This window comes from Vulpes lagopus, chromosome 7, assembly GCF_018345385.1.
Source record: "Vulpes lagopus strain Blue_001 chromosome 7, ASM1834538v1, whole genome shotgun sequence".
Taxonomy (NCBI): Eukaryota; Metazoa; Chordata; class Mammalia; order Carnivora; family Canidae; genus Vulpes; species Vulpes lagopus.
Window position 1 is genome coordinate 10,420,243 of NC_054830.1, and position 19,493 is coordinate 10,439,735.

General features: G+C 40.7%; 2 protein-coding genes across 2 annotated transcripts; both read right to left on the reverse strand.

Moving 5' to 3' along the window:
- Positions 1 to 472: 472 nt before the first annotated feature.
- LOC121495357 (olfactory receptor-like protein OLF4) lies at positions 473 to 3,344 on the reverse strand (the record flags this gene model as incomplete). The annotated part of the gene is made up of 2 exons (XM_041762697.1): positions 2,440 to 3,344; positions 473 to 488 (listed from the first exon to the last, which is right to left on the reverse strand). Coding segments are annotated over exons 1-2 (921 nt in total), but the record flags the coding sequence as incomplete, so codon positions are not given.
- Positions 3,345 to 17,757: 14,413 nt separating this feature from the next.
- On the reverse strand, positions 17,758 to 19,286 carry LOC121495066 (olfactory receptor 7A10-like). The gene is made up of 3 exons (XM_041762361.1): positions 18,932 to 19,286; positions 18,462 to 18,646; positions 17,758 to 17,892 (listed from the first exon to the last, which is right to left on the reverse strand). Exons 1-3 carry the CDS (start codon positions 19,284 to 19,286, stop codon positions 17,758 to 17,760), a joined length of 675 nt encoding a protein of 224 aa, XP_041618295.1.
- Positions 19,287 to 19,493: the final 207 nt, after the last annotated feature.

Genomic DNA, 19,493 nt, shown 5'->3' on the forward strand with positions numbered 1-19,493 from the left:
TCTCCAGGAACTCATGGCTGCCTTAATGTTGATGTTTTATTAGAGACTTATGGAAAGCTTATCTTGTCAATAGTCAGACCTGCAAGGTCCTGTAAACCTCATTTTCAACCTACAGAAATTTCTTAGAAATGTGGGTTATCTCTATCCCCTCCCTCCACAAACTAAAAAGTACAGAATCAGTCACTCCTCACAATCCCAGTGCAGCTCTTTACCCATAGATCTTGTCCTTGTGTTATAATAAAATGCACATAAAATGCATCATAAAATGTCTTAAGAATTCTTTCTTGACCATTGCATTCAGCCACCCTGCATCAGTATGATATCCCATTTGACAAGGATAGCCTGTTATACAAGAGCTGACTGATGCAATAATCCAAGCAAACAGACCTAAGACAGTTAGAACCTGTGCTTCTTTTTTTTTTAAAGATTTTATTTATTTAGCACACAGAAAGAGAGAGAAAGAGAGAGAGAGAGAGCACAGCAGAGGGGATGGACAGAGTTATAGGGAGAAAGAGACTCCCTGATGAGCAGGGAGCAAGATTTGAAGCTTGATCCCAGAATGCTTAGACCATGACCTGAGCAGAGGCTTCATTGTCTGAGCCACCCAGGTGCCCCATGTGCTCCCTTTTTTTTTTTTAAAATTTGTGGCATATGATGTGACAAATGAGGAGCGCAGTTGTGATCATGTTATCCACGTTTATTTCTGATGGCTTTATGAACAAGTGACATGGGCTACCTTCAGAGTCACTGAGACAGTTTGAAGGACATGCACATTTGTGCAGAAGACCTGGTGACCCTTAACCACACAACTGGAGGACGTCCAGCTTTCCTGTGATCCTGTAGGGGGAAGGGATTTCTGAGCAGGAAGGAGAAAGGAAATGGATGATGCTGATACTGTTCATTTGCTATTCCTTAGCATTTGTGACAAATATTAGGAAAGGAATTATTTCATGAACAATAGAAAGACTCATGTAACCATGTGAATTTTCTATAGAAACAGGAAGATAATTCAGTGATAAAACATTAATGAACTAACCAACCCTTCACCTCAATGAATAAACTTCCTCAGTTGTGGAACCAATCTTCCATGCTTCAACCAGTAGATGCATAGCATGAACTCTGATGTAAGAAAAAAAAAAAGGAAAAAGAAAAATGAAATATTTTGTGTAGTAACAAAATGAGTATTTGGAAATTTTGCTTTGTCAGGTTTATGGTCATCCTGACACTAAGAACATACCAGGTCCATAACATACCAGGTCCATCTGTTTACTCAGATTTGTCTCCCCGTAGATTCCACTTGGAGATACATACTTGCTAATCAGTGTTTGCAGGGACTATGGTAGGCTTTCTGGACATCTAGGTGAATCACAGAGTAAACGAAGGAGACCAGTTAAGAAACACAAGAGCATGTTTGTAGAGTAAGTGCCTGACATTACGCTTTTGATCCAAGGCATCCAGTTCAAAGACAACCATATTGAATAAACACACTGTCAGGTGTGGGACACAATCACCAGAGAAGCCCTCAGGCTGTCCAGCCATGAGACACCTCTTCAGAAAGCCCTCAGTAACCTTGTTACTGACTCATGAGGGACTCTGCTTTTATGCTACAGCAGCTGAATTCAATTCATATAGAATTCTCCAATAATGTGTGAATGCACAAACCCCTAACCAAACTGGCCATGGACCCCAATAAAGGCAGATCCCTCAGTGGTGCTCTCTCTCCCTCTCTCAATGCCTTCTCCCACTCTGAGACCTCCCCAGTTGGCCTTTGGGCATCCCATGTGCCCTCCAGGACCTGTGATTAATAAAACAAGTGTTGTTAGTGATCTCTGATGGGTGTTGATGAGGCATATCTTGCAATCACGATAAGAGCCCAAGAGCTGGTGCAGCCAAAGCAGAGGCCAGGGAAGCATCTGTGGGAATGTCCATAAGCACATGGGCTTAGGGGAGTGCCCCAGCTTTCCCAGCCTAAGCATCCCTGTCAGTAGCCTGAGATGTAAAGGGAACAGTGTAAGAGTCCACATTGTCTGGAAGAGGCATGAAGATAGTGATGGAAAAAGATCGGCAGACTCAAGGTGAAAACTAAAGTTTCATCTTCTCCTTTACAATGAAGATATGTTAAGGGCTTAGTGGCCAAGTAGAGTTTCTTCCATATGAAGAATACATCTCATGATTATTCTCTTGAGATATCTAGGGAAAATTAACTTGGCATGATATAAATCATTTGAAATGTAATTAGTTTTAAGAATTCAACTTGTCCTATTTGAGATACAGACATAGTGATTTCCTTAAATGTGTGTAGAAGGAGGAGATTCTACTTACATAGTCTGATCCAAGTAGACCAGTTCCTGGCCCTGAGGCTGTGAGCCCTCCAATCATGGGCATTTCTTCAGCCTCAGAACAACTGGCACTTACATCACTGGAATCCCAAGGGTTCTTTTCAGAGCCCTCTTTATGTCTTTGTTCCTCAGGCTGTAGATGAAGGGGTTTAGCATAGGTGTGACCACTGTGTACATCACCGAGGCCACTGCAGTTGAGTGGGAGCTCTGGGAAACAGCAGAGCTAAGGTATACTCCTAGGCTCGTACAAAAAAATAAGCAGACAACTGAGAGGTGAGATGCACAGGTGGAGAATGCTTTATACTTGCCCTGAGCTGATGAGATCCCAAGTATGGAGGAAACTATCCTAGAGTAAGAGTAAAGTATCCCAGCAAGGGAACCACCAACCAGCAGGACAGCTGCAAAATACACCATCAAGTTATTAAGGAAGGTGTCAGAACAGGCAACTTGGATCATCTGATTAAGTTCACAGGAAAAGTGGGGGATTTCGACCACTGCACAGAAGGACAGCCGCAACACCATCGAGGTTTGTAACAAGGACTGCAGGACACAGATGATCCAGGACACCAGAACCAGCAGTCCACAGACCCGAGGGTTCATGATGACTGTGTATTGCAGGGGGTGACAGATGGCCACATACCGGTCATAAGCCATCATGCTCAGGAGAAACACATCCAACACAGAAAAGACTATGAGAAAGTAAATCTGTGTGATGCAGCCTGCATAGGTGATAACTTTGCTCTGAGTCTGGATATTCCATAGCATCTTGGGGACGGTGGTGGAGGTGAAACAGATATCCACAAAGGACAGGTTGGCCAGGAAGAAGTACATTGGGGTGTGGAGGTGGGAATCAGAGCTGACAGCCAGGATGATGAGCAGGTTTCCAAACACAGTGATGAGGTACATGGAGAGGAAAAAGCCAAAGATGAGGGGCTGAAGTTCTGGTTCCTCTGATAATCCCAGAAGAAGAAATTCTGAAATTTGCGTATCATTTCCTGGTTTCATGTGGTGGAGGTGACTTCTGGGAAAAAGGGAAATAACATTACTTATTTTCACACACACTTGTATTACTCACATATTTGAAATGTTACTGATTTATTTATTTATTTATTTATTTATTTATTTATTTATTTAAAGATTTTATTTATTCATTCATGAGAGACAGAGAGAGAGAGAGAGAGAGAGAGAGAGAGAGAGAGGCAGAGACATAGGCAGAGGGAGAAGCAGGCTCCATGCAGGAAGTCCGATGTGGGACTCAATCCTGGGACTCCAGGATCACGCCCTGGTCCAAAGGCAGGTGCTAAACCGCTGAGCCACCCAGGGATCCCCGAAATGTTACTGTTTTAAATTTGCAGTCCAGGAATTCATTTTAATATGTTGTTCATGGATATGTTCCTCTTTAGAGGATCCTCTGTGTCATGTCTAATATAGTTTTTTTTCGCCATCCTCTTTCCTAAGAAGTCATATATTTTATAATTTTATTGAGAAATTTTTCAAGTATTTCAGGAATATAAATTGACTGATGATCAGGTTTCAGGCACTATGTACACAAGGAACATAGGGTGCTAAAGGACAAAAGTCCCTGCAGTGAATGGAGACAGAATGTATAAGGAAATAAGAGAGTCATATAATCTTGGAGATGGTGAAGGGTGGTAGGAAGAAAAGGAAAACAAGGATGAAGCAGAGAGCCAATCAGACATTGTATTTTTTGTGGGTATTTAGAAAAATTCTGCAAATGAGGTGACATTGGAACACAGACCTCAATTAAGACAGAGAGGTAGATATAAGACTATATGTGGACATGTGTGCCTGCAGAGAGAATCGCCTGTGTGAAGGCTCTGAGGAAGATAGTTGTCTCCAATGTTCAGGTTGAAGAAGCACAGCCAGTGTTACAAGGGAAATAAGCAGGAGGGAGACTGACGAGAGACACTGTCAGACATGCTGAGGAGGAAAGTGGCCTCTCTGCTACCTCTGAAGCCTCAAGGCACAGGGGACTTCCCTGTTCACATTTCCTCTCCCACTGTGTTCATCATGTTGCAAAGACATCCCAGGTATTGATCCTGACTCCATTCTTAGTGGCGTCCTTTGATTGAGTTCTGGCCCCTGGATTGTGTCACCATGGGATTTATGAATCCTGGCACTGTACTGTGAGGACTGTTGACACCCTACAAGTCACACATCTGCAGGATACTGTGGCCTCCTGGGTTGTGTTATTCCCGTCTTTCTTAGCCCCTTTTATCCTGGTGATGTCAGGAATGTATCCTACTCAAATAGGCCAGATCAGTGATCCTTCCCCTGCAATGTGCAGAAATGGCTCCCAGAAATGCCAATTCTTACACCTCCCATGGACAAATAAATTGGGGGCTCCATTTGGGATGGCCATTTTCTGCTGTGATTTACGCAAACATAGAAATCGAATCAATAAAAAAAGAGACACAGAGTGAGATGAAGGTGGGAATGAAATGAAAAATGAGAAGAATAACCTATTACACTCAGGTGTCCCTGAGAGATGGATTGTAGAAGAATAATCCCCCTTGGTTCTGGCAACTTTCCACTTCTGATTACATCCCCTGATGCCCAGCAAAAACAAGGGAAGAGAATAAACTTGTTCAAAAGATAGTTAGGGATATCTTTATGATATATTTACACAAAACTATATCAATAAAGATATAAATAAGTGTGAATACTAACTCATATATACTTTTATTATAAATTCTAGACAATGAGCAAAGGATACACCAACACTTGACAAAAGGAAATATACACAACAGAACAAAAGGGGGCATTTTTATTTCAAGCATAGAAGACTTACTTTTCCTGCCCCTCCTGCATCATTGTTTGGCAGATTCATTTCTATGTGGTCTGATGGGGAATGAGGTTAGCCCCTTCCTCCCTTCTTTTATGTTGTGTCTTTTCCATGATATTCTTGTGATTTGGATATTGATCTCTCCTTTGATAGACCCACTGAGCACACTCTAATCCTCATTCTGCATTTCATCCAACATGCAAAGGCCTCCCCAGTCCATGCTTTGTAATCATGCCCACATTATCACACTCTATCTTTTATGCTGAATTACTTGCTTCTTATGATGATGCCATATGGTTACACACATTTATTTCATCGTACTCCATCCTAGCTGCTGCAATGCAACATCCAAAAGAGCAAGGATCTCACCTTCTTTGTTCATTTTTGTTTTTTCACCAAGTCATCTGAATATGTTTAGTATAAAAAGATATAAGAATATGAAAAGTTATAGAATGAAAAGAATCAAGGTATCACCAAACCAGATTGGAATGAGTAGTTTCAAAATAACTGTCATAAGCCAAATTCTATGAAAAGTCAAAACGAACTGAAATAGATGTAAAATAGCAATAATTAGTGATATCAACCTGGATTAATAATTCAACTGGTAAAGGCCTAATCATGAAAGAATACAACATGTAATGTTCCTAGAATGTTCTGGCCCATGGCAGATGCTCATTTTGTATTTGTGAAGTAAGTCAAGAATTAGATCTCCATGTATAAGGACATTTACCACATGGCAAGATTGTATTTCAATTTTGTTGGGAAAGGTTGAATTGCTAAATAAATGCTAGCATAAAGGGACATCTACCTAGAAGACTATGAAATTGGTCCTCTTTCTCAGGCATTTTACAAAATTCAGGACGATTATGAATCCAGTGTAAGTTTAACCATACAATATAGTAGAATATCAGGAAAACTACATACAAAATTACAGGTGGGAAGCATCAGTTAAATAAAGTAAAAAGCTCAGAGGTAAGAAGATGGGTATATTTAAATAAAATTTAGAATTTTTTGGTCAAAGTATATTCCAAAAGTCAACTGAGAAGTAATGATCTGACGAAATCATTTGAAATGCTGTTAACCTGCCCTACGACCCAGCAATTGCACTGCTGGGGATTTACCCCAAAGATGCAGATGCAATGAAACGCCGGGACACCTGCACCCCGATGTTTATAGCAGCAATGTCCACAATAGCCAAACTGTGGAAGGAGCCTGTGGAAATATGAATGGATAAAGAAGATGTGCTTTATGTATACAATGGAATATTACTCAGCCATTAGAAATGACGAATACCACCATTTGCTTCAACTTGGATGGAACTGGAGGGTATTATGCTGAGTGAAATGAGTCAATCGGAGAAGGAAAAATATTATATGTTCTCATTCATTTGGGGAATATAAATAATAGTGAAAGGGAATAGAAGGGAAGGGAGAAGAAATGGGTAGGAAATATCAGAAAGGGAGGGATCCCTGGGTGGCGCAGCGGTTTGGCGCTTGCCTTTGGCCCAGGGCGCGATCCTGGAGACCCGGGACCGAATCCCACATCAGGCTCCCGGTGCATGGAGCCTGCTTCTCCCTCTGCCTATGTCTCTGCCTCTCTCTCTCTCTCTCTCTCTCTCTCTCTCTGTGACTATCATAAATAAATAAAAATTAAAAAAATTTAAAAAAAAGGAAATATCAGAAAGGGAGACAGAACATGAGAGACTCCTAACTCTGGGAAACGAGCTAGGGGTGGTGGAAGGGGAGGAGGGCAGGGGGTGGGGGTGAATGGGTGACGGGCACTGAGGGGGGTACTTGACGGGATGAGCACTGGGTGTTATTCTGTATGTTGGCAAATTGAACACCAATAAAAAATAAATGTATTATTTAAAAAAAAGATGGTGGAGGGGAGTAATATGTTAGCATATAATAATAAAAGCCAATCAGAATGGTCATAAATATATAAAGTTTGGTAAAACTGAAAGATAGTTCAAGAAAACAACAAGAAACATCTCTATCACTAGCAGTCTGGGGAAAAAAAACTTAATAGAGCTGTTATATTCTTTGTGATTAGAACTTTTAAACTGGTGGCCAAAGTGTTATAGTGAATTTTTCTGGCAGAAAATAAGCATTACAAGGTTGAAGGCAGCTGTGTTCCAAATACTGGCAGTCTTTAATTCATGGTTTCTCTGTCTTTGCACCAAGGACATTCTGGCCAGAGCCTGCCCTGGAGTGGGGTGTGTCCTGTGTGTGGTAGGGTATTTAGAGCATCCCTGGCCTCCACCCACCCCTCTCCATGATAGGCATGATAGGCAAAGGTGGCTCCAGACAGTGATCAATGAGCCCTAGGGGACAAAATGACACCCAATTAGAACCACACACTGAATTTAACAATCTCAATATACTTTTTGTAGCATTGCTATAATAGCAATTTAATGATGAAGGCTATGAAATACCATCAAAGTGTGAGTAGCAGTCACTCCGTGAAATTGACATTAGCACTGAATTAATACTTTAATTACCTAATCAAGCAAATGAAGAACACAGTGATCACTGGTTCTGGGCTAAGTTGGATTGGATCTCAGATGATGATGGGTCCATGTTCTTGGCTTCCATTCTCTCTGACCCTGTCATCCACAGTCCACTGGGGGGTTGGACTCACCTGACTGCAGTGTTTGACAGGAAGGTCACCTTGTAGAAGTCTGACTTCCTCCCTGGACAGCAGATGATATGGACTCAAGCTCTGTCGTAAGCCAAGGCAGCAGGAAGGAGTGAAGCATCAGCCCCCAGCAAGAATCAGGACTTGGAATAAACAGACAAGAAGCATGGCCCTTCCCATCAAAGGTTGCAGGGGCTGAGGGACTAGAGATGAGGAGGTATTTACACCTCCCTGTCTGCTCATTAGACACATTTCCCTCTTGGACTCCAATCGCTAAGCACATGATTCCCAAGTGGAAAAGCCCTCTAGGAAAAAAAAGTGTTTTCCTAATCAACTTCAGTTCCCAAAAGACTAGGTTAGAGGTCAAGTGAATCCAGTTCTTTTGTTTGTTTGTGTGTTTGATTGTTTTACTCATTTTCCTTGAACTTGCCCCCTTCTTTTTTTCCTAAATTTATTTTTTATTGGTGTTCAATTTGCCAACATATAGAATAACACCCAGTGCTCATCCCTTCAAGTGCCCACCTCAGTGCCCGTCACCCAGTCACCCCCACCCCACAACCACCTCCCCTTCCACCCACAGCAAATATCATTCTCAATGGGGAAGCACTGGGAGCTTTTCCCCTAAGATCAGGAACAAGACAGGGATGTCCACTCTCACCACTGCTATTCAACATAGTACTGGAAGTCCTAGCCTCAGCAATCAGACAACAAAAAGACATCAAAGGCATTCAAGTTGGCAAAGAAGAAGTCAAACTCTCCCTCTTCACTGATGACATGATACTCTACATAGAAAACCCAAAAGCCTCCACCCCAAGATTGCTAGAACTCATACAGCAATTTGGCAGTGTGGCAGGATACAAAATCAATGCCCAGAAATCAGTGGAATTTCTATACACTAACAATGAGACTGACGAAAGAGAAATGAAGGAGTCAATCCCACTTACAATTGCACCCAAAAGCATAAGATACCTAGGAATAAACCTAACCAAAGAGGTAAAGGATCTATACCCTAAAAACTACAGAACACTTCTGAAAGAAATTGAGGAAGACACAAAGAGATGGAAAAATATTCCATGCTCATGGATTGGAATATTTAATATAGTGAAAATGTCAATGTTAACCAGGGCAATGTATACATTTAATGCAATCCCTATCAAAATACCATGGACTTTCTTCAGAGTTGGAACAAATTATTTTAAGATTTGTGTGGAATCAGAAAATACCCTGAATAGCCAGGGGAATATTAAAAAAGAAAACCATATCTGGGGGCATAACAATGCCAGATTTCAGGTTGTACTACAAAGCTGTGGTCATCAAGACAGTGTGGTACTGGCACAAAAATAGACACAAAGATCAATGGAACAGAATAGAGAATCCAGAGTGGACCCTCTTCTTGATGTGTGAATCTTCTAGCACCTTATCTTCACTCTGACTTACAGTTTTCTTCACGTCTGTGCTCTAGATTCTGCCTGGATTAGGTTTCGTTATCTTCAAAATATTGACATGTGGTGAGGACCCAGCCCTGCTATCTTCATACAGATTTTAGTCTTCTTTTCAATAAGGCAGAGAAGGAAGTTAATTCTAATAATAAACCTTGGGTACTGCACACATTGGCTTCAAGACATGTTGGCCATTACAATGAGGAATTTCTTACTTTACCACAAGTTAAAAGCTGTCCTTTAGTCCCTTGTTATACCATGGTTGATGATTATTAACAGATGTGTTTAGATCTTTTTATGTACTATAACATGAGTGTCACATCTCACAGGGATTATTTGATTTAATTTTTATAAACATCTTCTCCCTGAGATTCTACAGTTATGAACTCCATCGTACATTGTAGAAATGATGCTTGGTGCTGTCTAGTGATCTGTTCGCCTTAAGTATCTAAGTAGGTGGTGGTCACTAAGTGTCAATCTGTCAGGATGTGTCTAGTTCTCAAGCTCTGGGGCAGTGGTTCTCAACCAGAAATGAATTTACCCCTGGGGATGTCTGGCAATGTTGATTGAATGTTGCTGAACAACTACAACCCAAAGGAAAGCACTCTTCAAATGTCAGCCATAAAAGGTGAGAAACCTACCTAGACCAGCATCTGGTTGTGGACTAATCCTCAATTAACAGGGTTGTGATCATGTATTAGAGATAGGTATAGGTAGTTTTAGGTCTTCTACACCAAATATTGTCATTGCTGAAATTTTGAAGGAATAGTGTATTCACTCATTCTTGAGGCTGTGTAAAGTCTGTGTTTATTGCTTTTATCAAAAATTAGTGGGAAATATCAGAAAGAGAGACAACATGAAAGACTCCTAACTGTGGGAAACGAAATAGGGGTGGTGGAAGGGGAGGTAGGAGGGGGGTGGGGGTGACTGGGTGACGGGCACTGAGGTGGGCACTTGACGGGATGAGCACTGGTTGTTATTCTATATGTTGGCAAATTTATTTATAAAAAGTGACCAAATAACACACTAATGACCAAATAAAACCCTTTGTAGTAGGCAGAAGAAGACCTTCCAAAATATGTCCACACCCTAATCCCCAGAGCCTTAACATGTTATTTGTTATAGCAAAGAACAGTTACGGTAGCAGATTATACAGGGTGCCTAATCAGCTACCATTAAGATAAAAAGATGATTGTACATGGAAAACCATTTCTTTTTTCATCGCAGATGAATCATTTCTTCATTGTGGGATGAATGTAATCACAATGGTCTTTGGAATCTTGAGGAGGGAGACAAAAGAGTTGGTGTCAGAGAGATTTTGAAAATGCTGCCCTGCTGGCTCTGAAAGTGGAAGAAGAGCCATAAGCTGAGGAATGCAGCTGCCAGCCACAAACACTGGAATTGGAAAGGAAACAGATTCTTCCTTGAGCCTCTAGAGGGAACCCAAAGCTACAGATATCAAGCTTCTTATTCCAGAACTATAAGAACAGGTTTGTGTTTGTTTTAAGCGACTAGTATGAGGATATTTTACAGCTCCAGGAAGAATCTCATATGGACATAGTCAATTAGATTATATGAGGAAACTGAGTTTAAGCCTATCAATCCACTCATTAGCTTCCCTTGGAGCAGAGCAATTTGCATTTAAAGAACCCACACTTAGTGGAGGTTCCTCAAAGAGTTAAAAATAGAGCTATCCTATGACCCAGCAATTGCACTGCTGGGGAAATACCCCAAAGATACAGATGCAATAAAATGCCGGGACACCTGGACCCCGATGTTTATAGCAGCAATGTCCACAATAGCCAAACTGTGGAAGGAGCCTCGGTGTCCATCGAAAGATGAATGGATAAAGAGGATGTGGTTTATGTATACAATGGAATATTACTCAGCCATTAGAAATGACAAATACCCGCCATTTGCTTCGACGTGGATGGAACTGGAGGGTATTATGCTGAGTGAAGTAAGTCAATCGGAGAAGGACAAACATCATATGGTCTCATTCATTTGGGGAATGTAAATAATAGTGAAAGGGAATAGAGGGGAAGGGAGAAGAAATGGGTAGGAAATATCAGAAAGGGAGACAGAACATGAGAGACTCCTAACTCTGGGAAACGAACTAGGGGTGGTGGAAGGGGAGGAGGGCGGGGGGTGGGGGTGACTGGGTGGCGGGCACTTAGCAGGGGCGCTTGACAGGATGAGCACTGGGTGTTATTCTGTATGTTGGCAAATTGAACACCAATAAAAAATAAATTTATTATAAAAAAAAGAAACTTAAGTTATCTTGATGAAGTCCCAATAATTCATTTTTGCTTTTGTTTCTCTTGCCTTCATGGATGTATCCTGCAAGAAGCTGCGTGGCCAAGTTCAAAAAGGGTGTTGCCTGTGGTCTCCTCTAGGATTTTGATAGATTCTTGTCTCACATTTAGATCTTTCATCCATTTTGACTTTATCTTTGTGTATGGTGTAAGAAAATAGTCTAATTTCATTCTTCTGTATGTGGCTGTCCAATGTTCCCAGCACCATTTATTGAAGAGACTGTCTTTTTACCAGTAGATAGTCTTTCCTCGTTTGTTGAATATTAGTTGAACATAGAGTTTAGGGCCCATTTCTGGGTTCTCTATTCTGTTCCATTGATCTATGTGTCTGTTTTTGTGCCAGTACCACACTGTCTTGATGACCACAGCTTTGTAGTACAACCTGAAAACTGGCATGGTGATGCCCCCTGGCTCTGGTTTTCTTTTTCGGTATTCCCCTAGCTATTCGAGAATTTTCTCATTCCACACAAATCTTAAGATGATTTGTTCCAAGTCTCTGAAGGAAGTCCATGATATTGTCTTGATGACCACAGCTTTGTAGTACAACCTGAAATCTGGCACTGTGATGCCCCCATCTATGGTTTTCTTTTTTAATATTCCCATGGCTATGTGGGGTCTTCTCTGATTCCACACAAATCTTAAGATGATTTGTTCTAACTCTCTAAAGAAAGTCCATGGTACTTTGATAGGGATTGCATTAAATGTGTACGTTGCCTTGGGTGACATTGACATATTCACAATATTGATTCTTCCAATCCATAAGCATGGAATATTTTTCCATCTCTTTGTGTCTTCCTCAATTTCTTTCAGAAGTGTTCTGTAGTTTTTAGGGTATAGATCCTTTACCTCTTTGGTTAGGTTTATTCCTAGGTATCTTATGCTTTTGGGTGCAATTGTAAGTGGGATTGACTCCTTAATTTCTCTTTCGTCAGTCTCATTGTTAGTGTATAGAAATTCCACTTATTTCGGGGCATTGATTTTGTATCCTGCCACACTGCCAAATTGCTGTATGAGTTCTAGCAATCTTGGGGTAGTCTTTTCTCCATCCCTCCACTAACTTAAAAGTATAGAATAAGTGACTTCTCACAATCACGGTGTAGCTCTTTCTGCCCACAGGTCCTGTCTCTAAAGCATCTTTTTGAATCATAAAAGGTCTTTAGAATTCTTTCTTGACAACTGTATTCAGCTACCCCGCATCAGGATGGTATCCCACTTGCCAAGGACAGCTTGTTTATAGCAAGAGCTGACAGATACAATAATCCAAGTGAACAGACTTGAGGCAGGTAAAGCATGTGCTGCTTTTCTAAAAAAGATTTTATTTGATATATATATATATATATATATATATATATATATATATAGAGAGAGAGAGAGAGAGAGAGAGAGAGAGAGCATGAATGGAGGGAGGGCCAGAGAGAGAGGGAGAAGCAGACTCCCTGTTGATCAGGGAACCCTTCTGGGAGCTTGATTTCAGTACCCTTAGATCATGATCTGAACCAAAGGCAGATGCTTCATTGACTCAGCCACCCAGGTGCTCTGTGGGCTGCCTCCCCTTTTTAATTTGTAGCATATGATGTGACAAATAAGAAGAGTGGTCACGATCATCTGTTATTCCAGTTTATTTCTGATGACTTGAACAAGTGACTCTATGTGGGCTACCTTCAGAGTCACTGGGACAGTTTGGAGGACATGCACATTTGTGTAGAAGACCTGGTGACCCTGAACCACACAACTGGCAGGACGCCTAGCTCTCCTGTGATCATGTAGGGGGAAGGGATTTCTGAGCAGGAAGGAGATAGGAAATGGATGATGTTAATACTGTTCATTTCCCATTCCTTAGCATTTGTGACAAATGTTTTCCTAATGAGTCTTGGTACCCAAAAGACTGGGTTAGAGGTCAAGTGAATCCAGTTCTTTGTTTGTTTTACTTGTTTTCCCTGAACTTGGCCCCTTCCTGATGTGTGAATCTCCTAGCACCTTATCTTGGCTCTGACTTACAGTTTTCTTCATGTCTATGCTCTAGGATCCTACCTGGATTAGGTGTCTTTATCTTCAAAGCATTGACATGTGGTGAAGACCCAGCCCTGCTATTTCCAACAGGGTCCATTCTTCTTTTCAGTTAGGTGGAGAAGTGTGTTATTCTGATAATTAACCTTGGCCACAACACACATTAGCTTCAAAACACATTTTCCCTTACAATTAGGAATTTTTACTCTACATAGTTTAAGAGCTGTGATTTATAGCTTTATTATAAAATGGTAATTTATTTTAACAAATGTCTTTAGATCTGTTTATGTACTATAACTTGAATTTCATATCTCATAGAGATTATTTGATTTAATTTTTGTAAGCATCTTCTCCCTGAGGAATTACATTTATGACCTCCCTCTACATTTTAGAAATGGTCTTTGATGTTATCTAGTGATCTGTCCACATTTAATATATGAGTATATGGTGGGCCATGAGTGTCATTATATCAGGATGTGTCTAGTTCTCAAGCTCTGAGGCAGTGATTCTCAACAAGAAATGAATTTCTTCAGGTTACAACTCACAATCTTTGAAGGGATGCTGCTGAATTACTACAATCCAAAGGAAAGCATCCCCAAAATATTATTATTTTTCCACAAACGTCAGCCATAAAATGTGAAAAACCCACCTAGACCAGCATAAATATACCTGTGAATCCACATGGATCCCACTACAAATACAGAATTTAATCACAGGTCCTGGGTGACCCAGAGAGTCTGCATTTCTAACAAGCTCCTGGGAGATGTTGATGTGTGGACTATTCTTCAATTAGTCAGGCTGTGATCCTTTGTTAGAGATGGTGTAGGTGGTTTTAGGTATTCTGCACCAAATATTGTCATTGCATGGAATTTTGAAGGAAGTGTGTATGTTCTCATTCTTCAGGCTGTGTGAAGTCTGTATTTATTGCTTTCATAAGTGATCAAAATAATACACATAGGAAAAAACTTTTGTAGTAGTAAACTGAAGAAGATCCTCCCAAATATGGGCCCTCCCACATTATAATCCCTAGTTCCTTTAAGGTGTCATTTGTTATATTAAAGAAGGGTTAAGGTAGTAGATTGAATAGGATTGCTATTCAGCTATCAATAACATAAAAAGATTAGCCATGATTGTCCAGGTGGGACTATGGTAATCACAATGGTCTTCCAAATGTTGATGAAGGAGACAAAAGAGTCGGTGTTAGACTTTGAAAATGCTGCCCTCCTGGGTCTGAATGTGGAGGAAAAATCTTTAGCCGTGGAACACAGGTGACCAGCAAAAGAGACTGGAATTGGAAAGGAAACTGATTCTCCCTAGAGCCTCTGGAAGGAGCTCAACCCTGCAGACATCTTGCTATTAGCCTTATGAGACTTTTTTCAAGCTTCTAACTCCAGAACCCTAAAAACATGTGTGTATTTGTTTTAAGCAAGTAGGGTGGAGATATTTTACAGCAGCTGGAGGAATCTCATATGGACATACTCAATAAAATTATTTGAGAAAATGGAATTTAAGCCTTTAAATTCATTCATCAGCTTCCCTTGGGGAAGGGCATTTATATTTAAAGAACCCACACCAAGTATAATACACTCTAGTTCCATCTACGTGGTTGCAAATACCGTGCGATTTCACTAGTGTGTGGAATGTAAGAAACAAAACATGAACATAGGAGAAGGGAAGGAGAAATTAAAAATATAAAAACAGAGAGAGAGGGAAACCATAAGAGACTCTTAACAATAGAAAACAGACTGAGGGTTGCTGGAGAGGAGGTGGGTGGGAGATGGGGTAACTGGGTGATGGGTTTTAAGGAGGGCACGTGATGTGATGAGCACGGAGTAGTGTATGCAACTGATAAATCACTAAATTCTACCTCTGACAGTAATATTGTACTATATTTGAACTAATTTGAATTTAAGTAAAATCTTGAAGGAAAAACCAATCAATCAATCAATCAATCAATCAATCAAACTAGGAACCCACATTAAGTAGAAAATAAATTGATTTGGAGAAATTCTGTGCCATCAGCTGGTACAGTGAATTCCTCATGGCGTAAATGTGTGTGTGATCTGACTCTGAGGCCTTTGAGGCAGGGACTTAGGAAAGGGACTCATGATCAAAATTAAGGTCACTCACTTTAATTTACAATTTTGTGTCTACATTTCTGCATCCTTTTGTTTCATGTTGATTCCATCACTCATTCTTTTCAGTGCTAATTTCTCCAACTTCCCCTCAAGTTTCCTTTCAACATAAAAGATGAAATCATAGATCATCTGTGTGTACACAGGTGGCGAGCATTCTTATTTGAAAGAAAAATGTATATAAGACACACACACACACACACACACACACACACACACACGGCACAACCACTACACTGGAATGTTTTCTCAAGAGGAAAAAGTTAATTTCCTTGCATTTCAAAATTCTTTTCTTACAAGATTCACTTATTTTTTTAATTTTTTATTTAAATTCAATTTAGTCAAGCTGTATTGTATTATAAGTTTCAGGGACAGAATTTAGTAATTCATCAGTTGCATGTAATATCTAGTACTCATCACATCACGTGCCCTCCTTAATGCCCATTATGCAATTATCCACCCACCTCCTCTCTAGCAACCCTCAGTTTGTTTCTTAGAGTTCAGCAACTCTTATGGTTTACCTCCCCCTCTATTTTCATCTTTTTATTTTTCTTTCCCTTTCCCCTATGTTCATCTGTTTTGTTTCTTAAATTCCACATGTGAGTGAAATCAAATATTTATCTTTCTCTGACTGACTTATTTTGCTTAGCATAATACCATCCGTGTCATTGCAAATGGCAAGATTTCATTCTTTCTGATGACTAAGTAATATTCCATTGTGTATGTGTATATATATACCACACCTTCTTTATCCATTCATCTGTCTGTCAGCGGACATCTGGGCCATTTCCATAGTTTGGCTATTGTGAACATTGCTGCTACAACTATTGGGGTGCATGTGCCCCTTTGAGTCACTACATTTGTAACCTTTGGATAAATACCTAGTAGTGCAATTGCTGGATCGTAGGTAGCTCTACTTTTTAACTTTTTGAGGAACCACCATACTTTTTTCCAGGGTGTCTGTACCAGCTTGCATTCCCACCAACAGTATAAGAGCATTCCCCATTCTCCGCATCCTTGCCAACATGTGTTGCTTCCTGAGCAGTTTGTTTTAGTAATTGTGTTTTAGCCATTTAGCTATTGGTGTAGGGTGGTATCTCATTGTGGTTTTGATTTGTATTTTCCTGATCCTGAGTGATGTGGAGCATTTTTTTCATGTGTCTGTTGGCCATTTGTATGTCTTCTTTGGAGAAATATCTGTTCATGTCTTCTGCTCATTTTGTGATTGGATTGCTTGTTTTTTTGGGCACCGAGTTTGATAAGTTCTTTATAGATTTTGGAGACTAGCCTTTTATTTGCAAATATCTTCTCCCATCCTGTAGCTTCACTTTTAGTTTTGTTGATTGTTTCCTTTGCTGTGCAAAAGCTTTTTATCTTGATGAAGTCCAATAGTTCATTTTTACTTTTGTTTCCCTTGCCTTTGGAGATATGTTTAGCAAGAAGTTGCTGTGGCTGAGGTCAAAGAGGTTTCTGCTTGTGTTCATCTCTAGGATATTGATGGATTCCTGTTCCAACTTTAGGTATTTCATCCATTTTTGAGTTTGTTTTTGTGTATGTTGTAAGAAAGTGGTCCAGTTTCATTCTTCTGCATGTGGCTTTCCAGTTTTTCCAACCTCATTTATTGAAGAGACTATAAGTGCCTGGCGTTAAGCTTTTGATTTCTGAGGCATCCAGTTCAGAGACAACCATAATGAGTAAACACAGTATCAGGTGTGGGACACAATTACCAGATAAACCCTCAGGCTGCCCCAGCCATGAAGTACCTCTTCAGAAAGCCCTGGGTAACCTTGATACCAATGCACAAGTGACCCTGATTTCCTCTTCAGCATCCACATTCTAATCATATAAAAATCTCCAATATAACATGAACCACAAACCCCTAACCACTCTGCCCATGGTCCCTGATAAAGGTTGATCCCTCAGTGGCATTCTCTCTCTCTACCTCTCAATGCCTCTCTATACCCGCCCTGAGACGTCCCTGAATGGCCTTTGGGCATCCCTGTGCACTCCAGACCTGTGAGTAATAAACCTGGTGTAGCTAGAGTTCTCTGATGGGTGTTGCTGAGGTGTGTCATGCAATCACAGTAAGAACCCAAGGGCAGGAGCAGCCACAGCAGAGGCTCTGGTGAGGGAACCATCTGTGGGAATGTCCACAAGCACACATATACAGGAGGGTGCCCAGGCTTTCTTAGCCTGAGTATCCATGTAAGTAGCCTGAGATATAAACAGAACAATGATAGAGTCCACATTAACAGGAACAGTAGTGAAGGTAGTGATGGAAAAAGATCGACAAACTCTTGAAAACTGAGGTTTTGTATCTCCTCTAAATAAAGTCATGTGAAAGCCTTAGTGGCCAAATGGAGTTTTTTTCCATATGAAGAATACAACCCATGATTATTCTTTTGGGAAATACAGGGAAAATTTACATGGCATGAGATAATTCATTTGAAATGAAATTAGTTTTAAGAAATCCAACGTGTCTCAGGTAAGATACAGAAATTTCTAGGCATTTGTGATCCAAAGGAAAACATCGGAATGGATGAAATAGATCAAAGGGGAAACTATCTGTATATGAATCAGACAAGGCAGAAATCTAATAACATGAGTGACTTAAATGTATGGAGAAGTTGAATTCAAAAAGATGGACATTCCAGGAAATAAGTAGTAGGAACAGATTCTACTTCCACAATATAATCATAGAATGGCAGTTCCTGGCTCTGAGGCTGTGAGCCCTGCAATCATGGGCACTTCTTCAGCCCCCTGATGATTGGCCCTTACATTACTGGAACCCCAGTTATTCTTTTCAGAGCCCTCTTTATGTCTCTGTTCCTTAGGCTGTAGATGAAGGGGTTCAGCATGGGTGTGACCACCGTGTACATCACCGAGGCTACTGCACTTTCGTGAGAGCTGTGGTTAGCAGCAGAACTCAGGTACACTCCTAGGCTTGTACCATAAAATAAGGAGACAACTGAGAGGTGAGATGCACAGGTGGAAAATGCTTTATATTTGCCCTGAGCTGCTGAGATCCTAAGTATTGAGGAAACTATCTTAGAGTAAGAGTATATGATACCAGCCAGGGGAGCCCCACCCAGCAGCACAGCTGCAAAATATATCACTATGTTATTTAAAGAGGTGTCAGAACAGGCATGTCCAACCACCTGATTGAGTTCACAGAAAAAATGGGGGATTTCCACCTCTGCACAGAAGGACAGCCGCAACACCATTAAGCTCTGTAACAAGGAATTCAGGGTACTCATGATCCATGACACCAGAACCAGCAGTCCACAGAGCCATGGATCCATGATGACTGTATAGCGCAAGGGGTGACAGATAGCCAAAAAACGGTCATAGGCCATCACAGCCAGGAGAAAGTCATCCCAGTCTGCAAAGAGTAGAAAAAAGTATATCTGTGTGACACAACCTGCATAGGTGATGACTTTGCCCTGAGTCTGTATGTTCAGCAGCATCTTTGGGACAGTGGTGGAGGTGAAACAGATGTCTACAAAGGACAGGTTGGCGAGGAAGAAGTACATGGGGGTGTGGAGGTGGGGGTCTGACCTGACAGCCAGAATGATGAGCAGGTTTCCAAAGACAGTGATCAGGTACATGGAGAGGAACATCCCAAATAGGAGGAGCTGTAGTTCTGGCTCCTCTGATAATCCCAGAAGAAGAAACTCTGAAATTCCTGTGTCATTGTCTGCTTCCATGTGGTAGAGGTGACTACAGGGAAAGAAAAAAATAACATAATAATTTTTCATTTTTAAGTTTTTATTTTAAGTCAAGTTTGTTAAGGTACAGTGTAATATTTTTTTCAG

Coding starts and splice junctions, on each gene's coding strand:
- LOC121495066 (XM_041762361.1), bottom strand. CDS start 19,286: ATGTACCTGATCACTGTCTTTGGAAACCTGCTCATCATTCTGGCTGTC. Junction 18,647..18,931: donor TCTGGTGTCATGGATCATGA/GTACCCTGAATT, acceptor CTCACCTCTCAG/TTGTCTCCTTATTTTATGGT. Junction 17,893..18,461: donor AAAGAATAACTGGGGTTCCA/GTAATGTAAGGG, acceptor TTTATATCTCAG/GCTACTTACATGGATACTCA.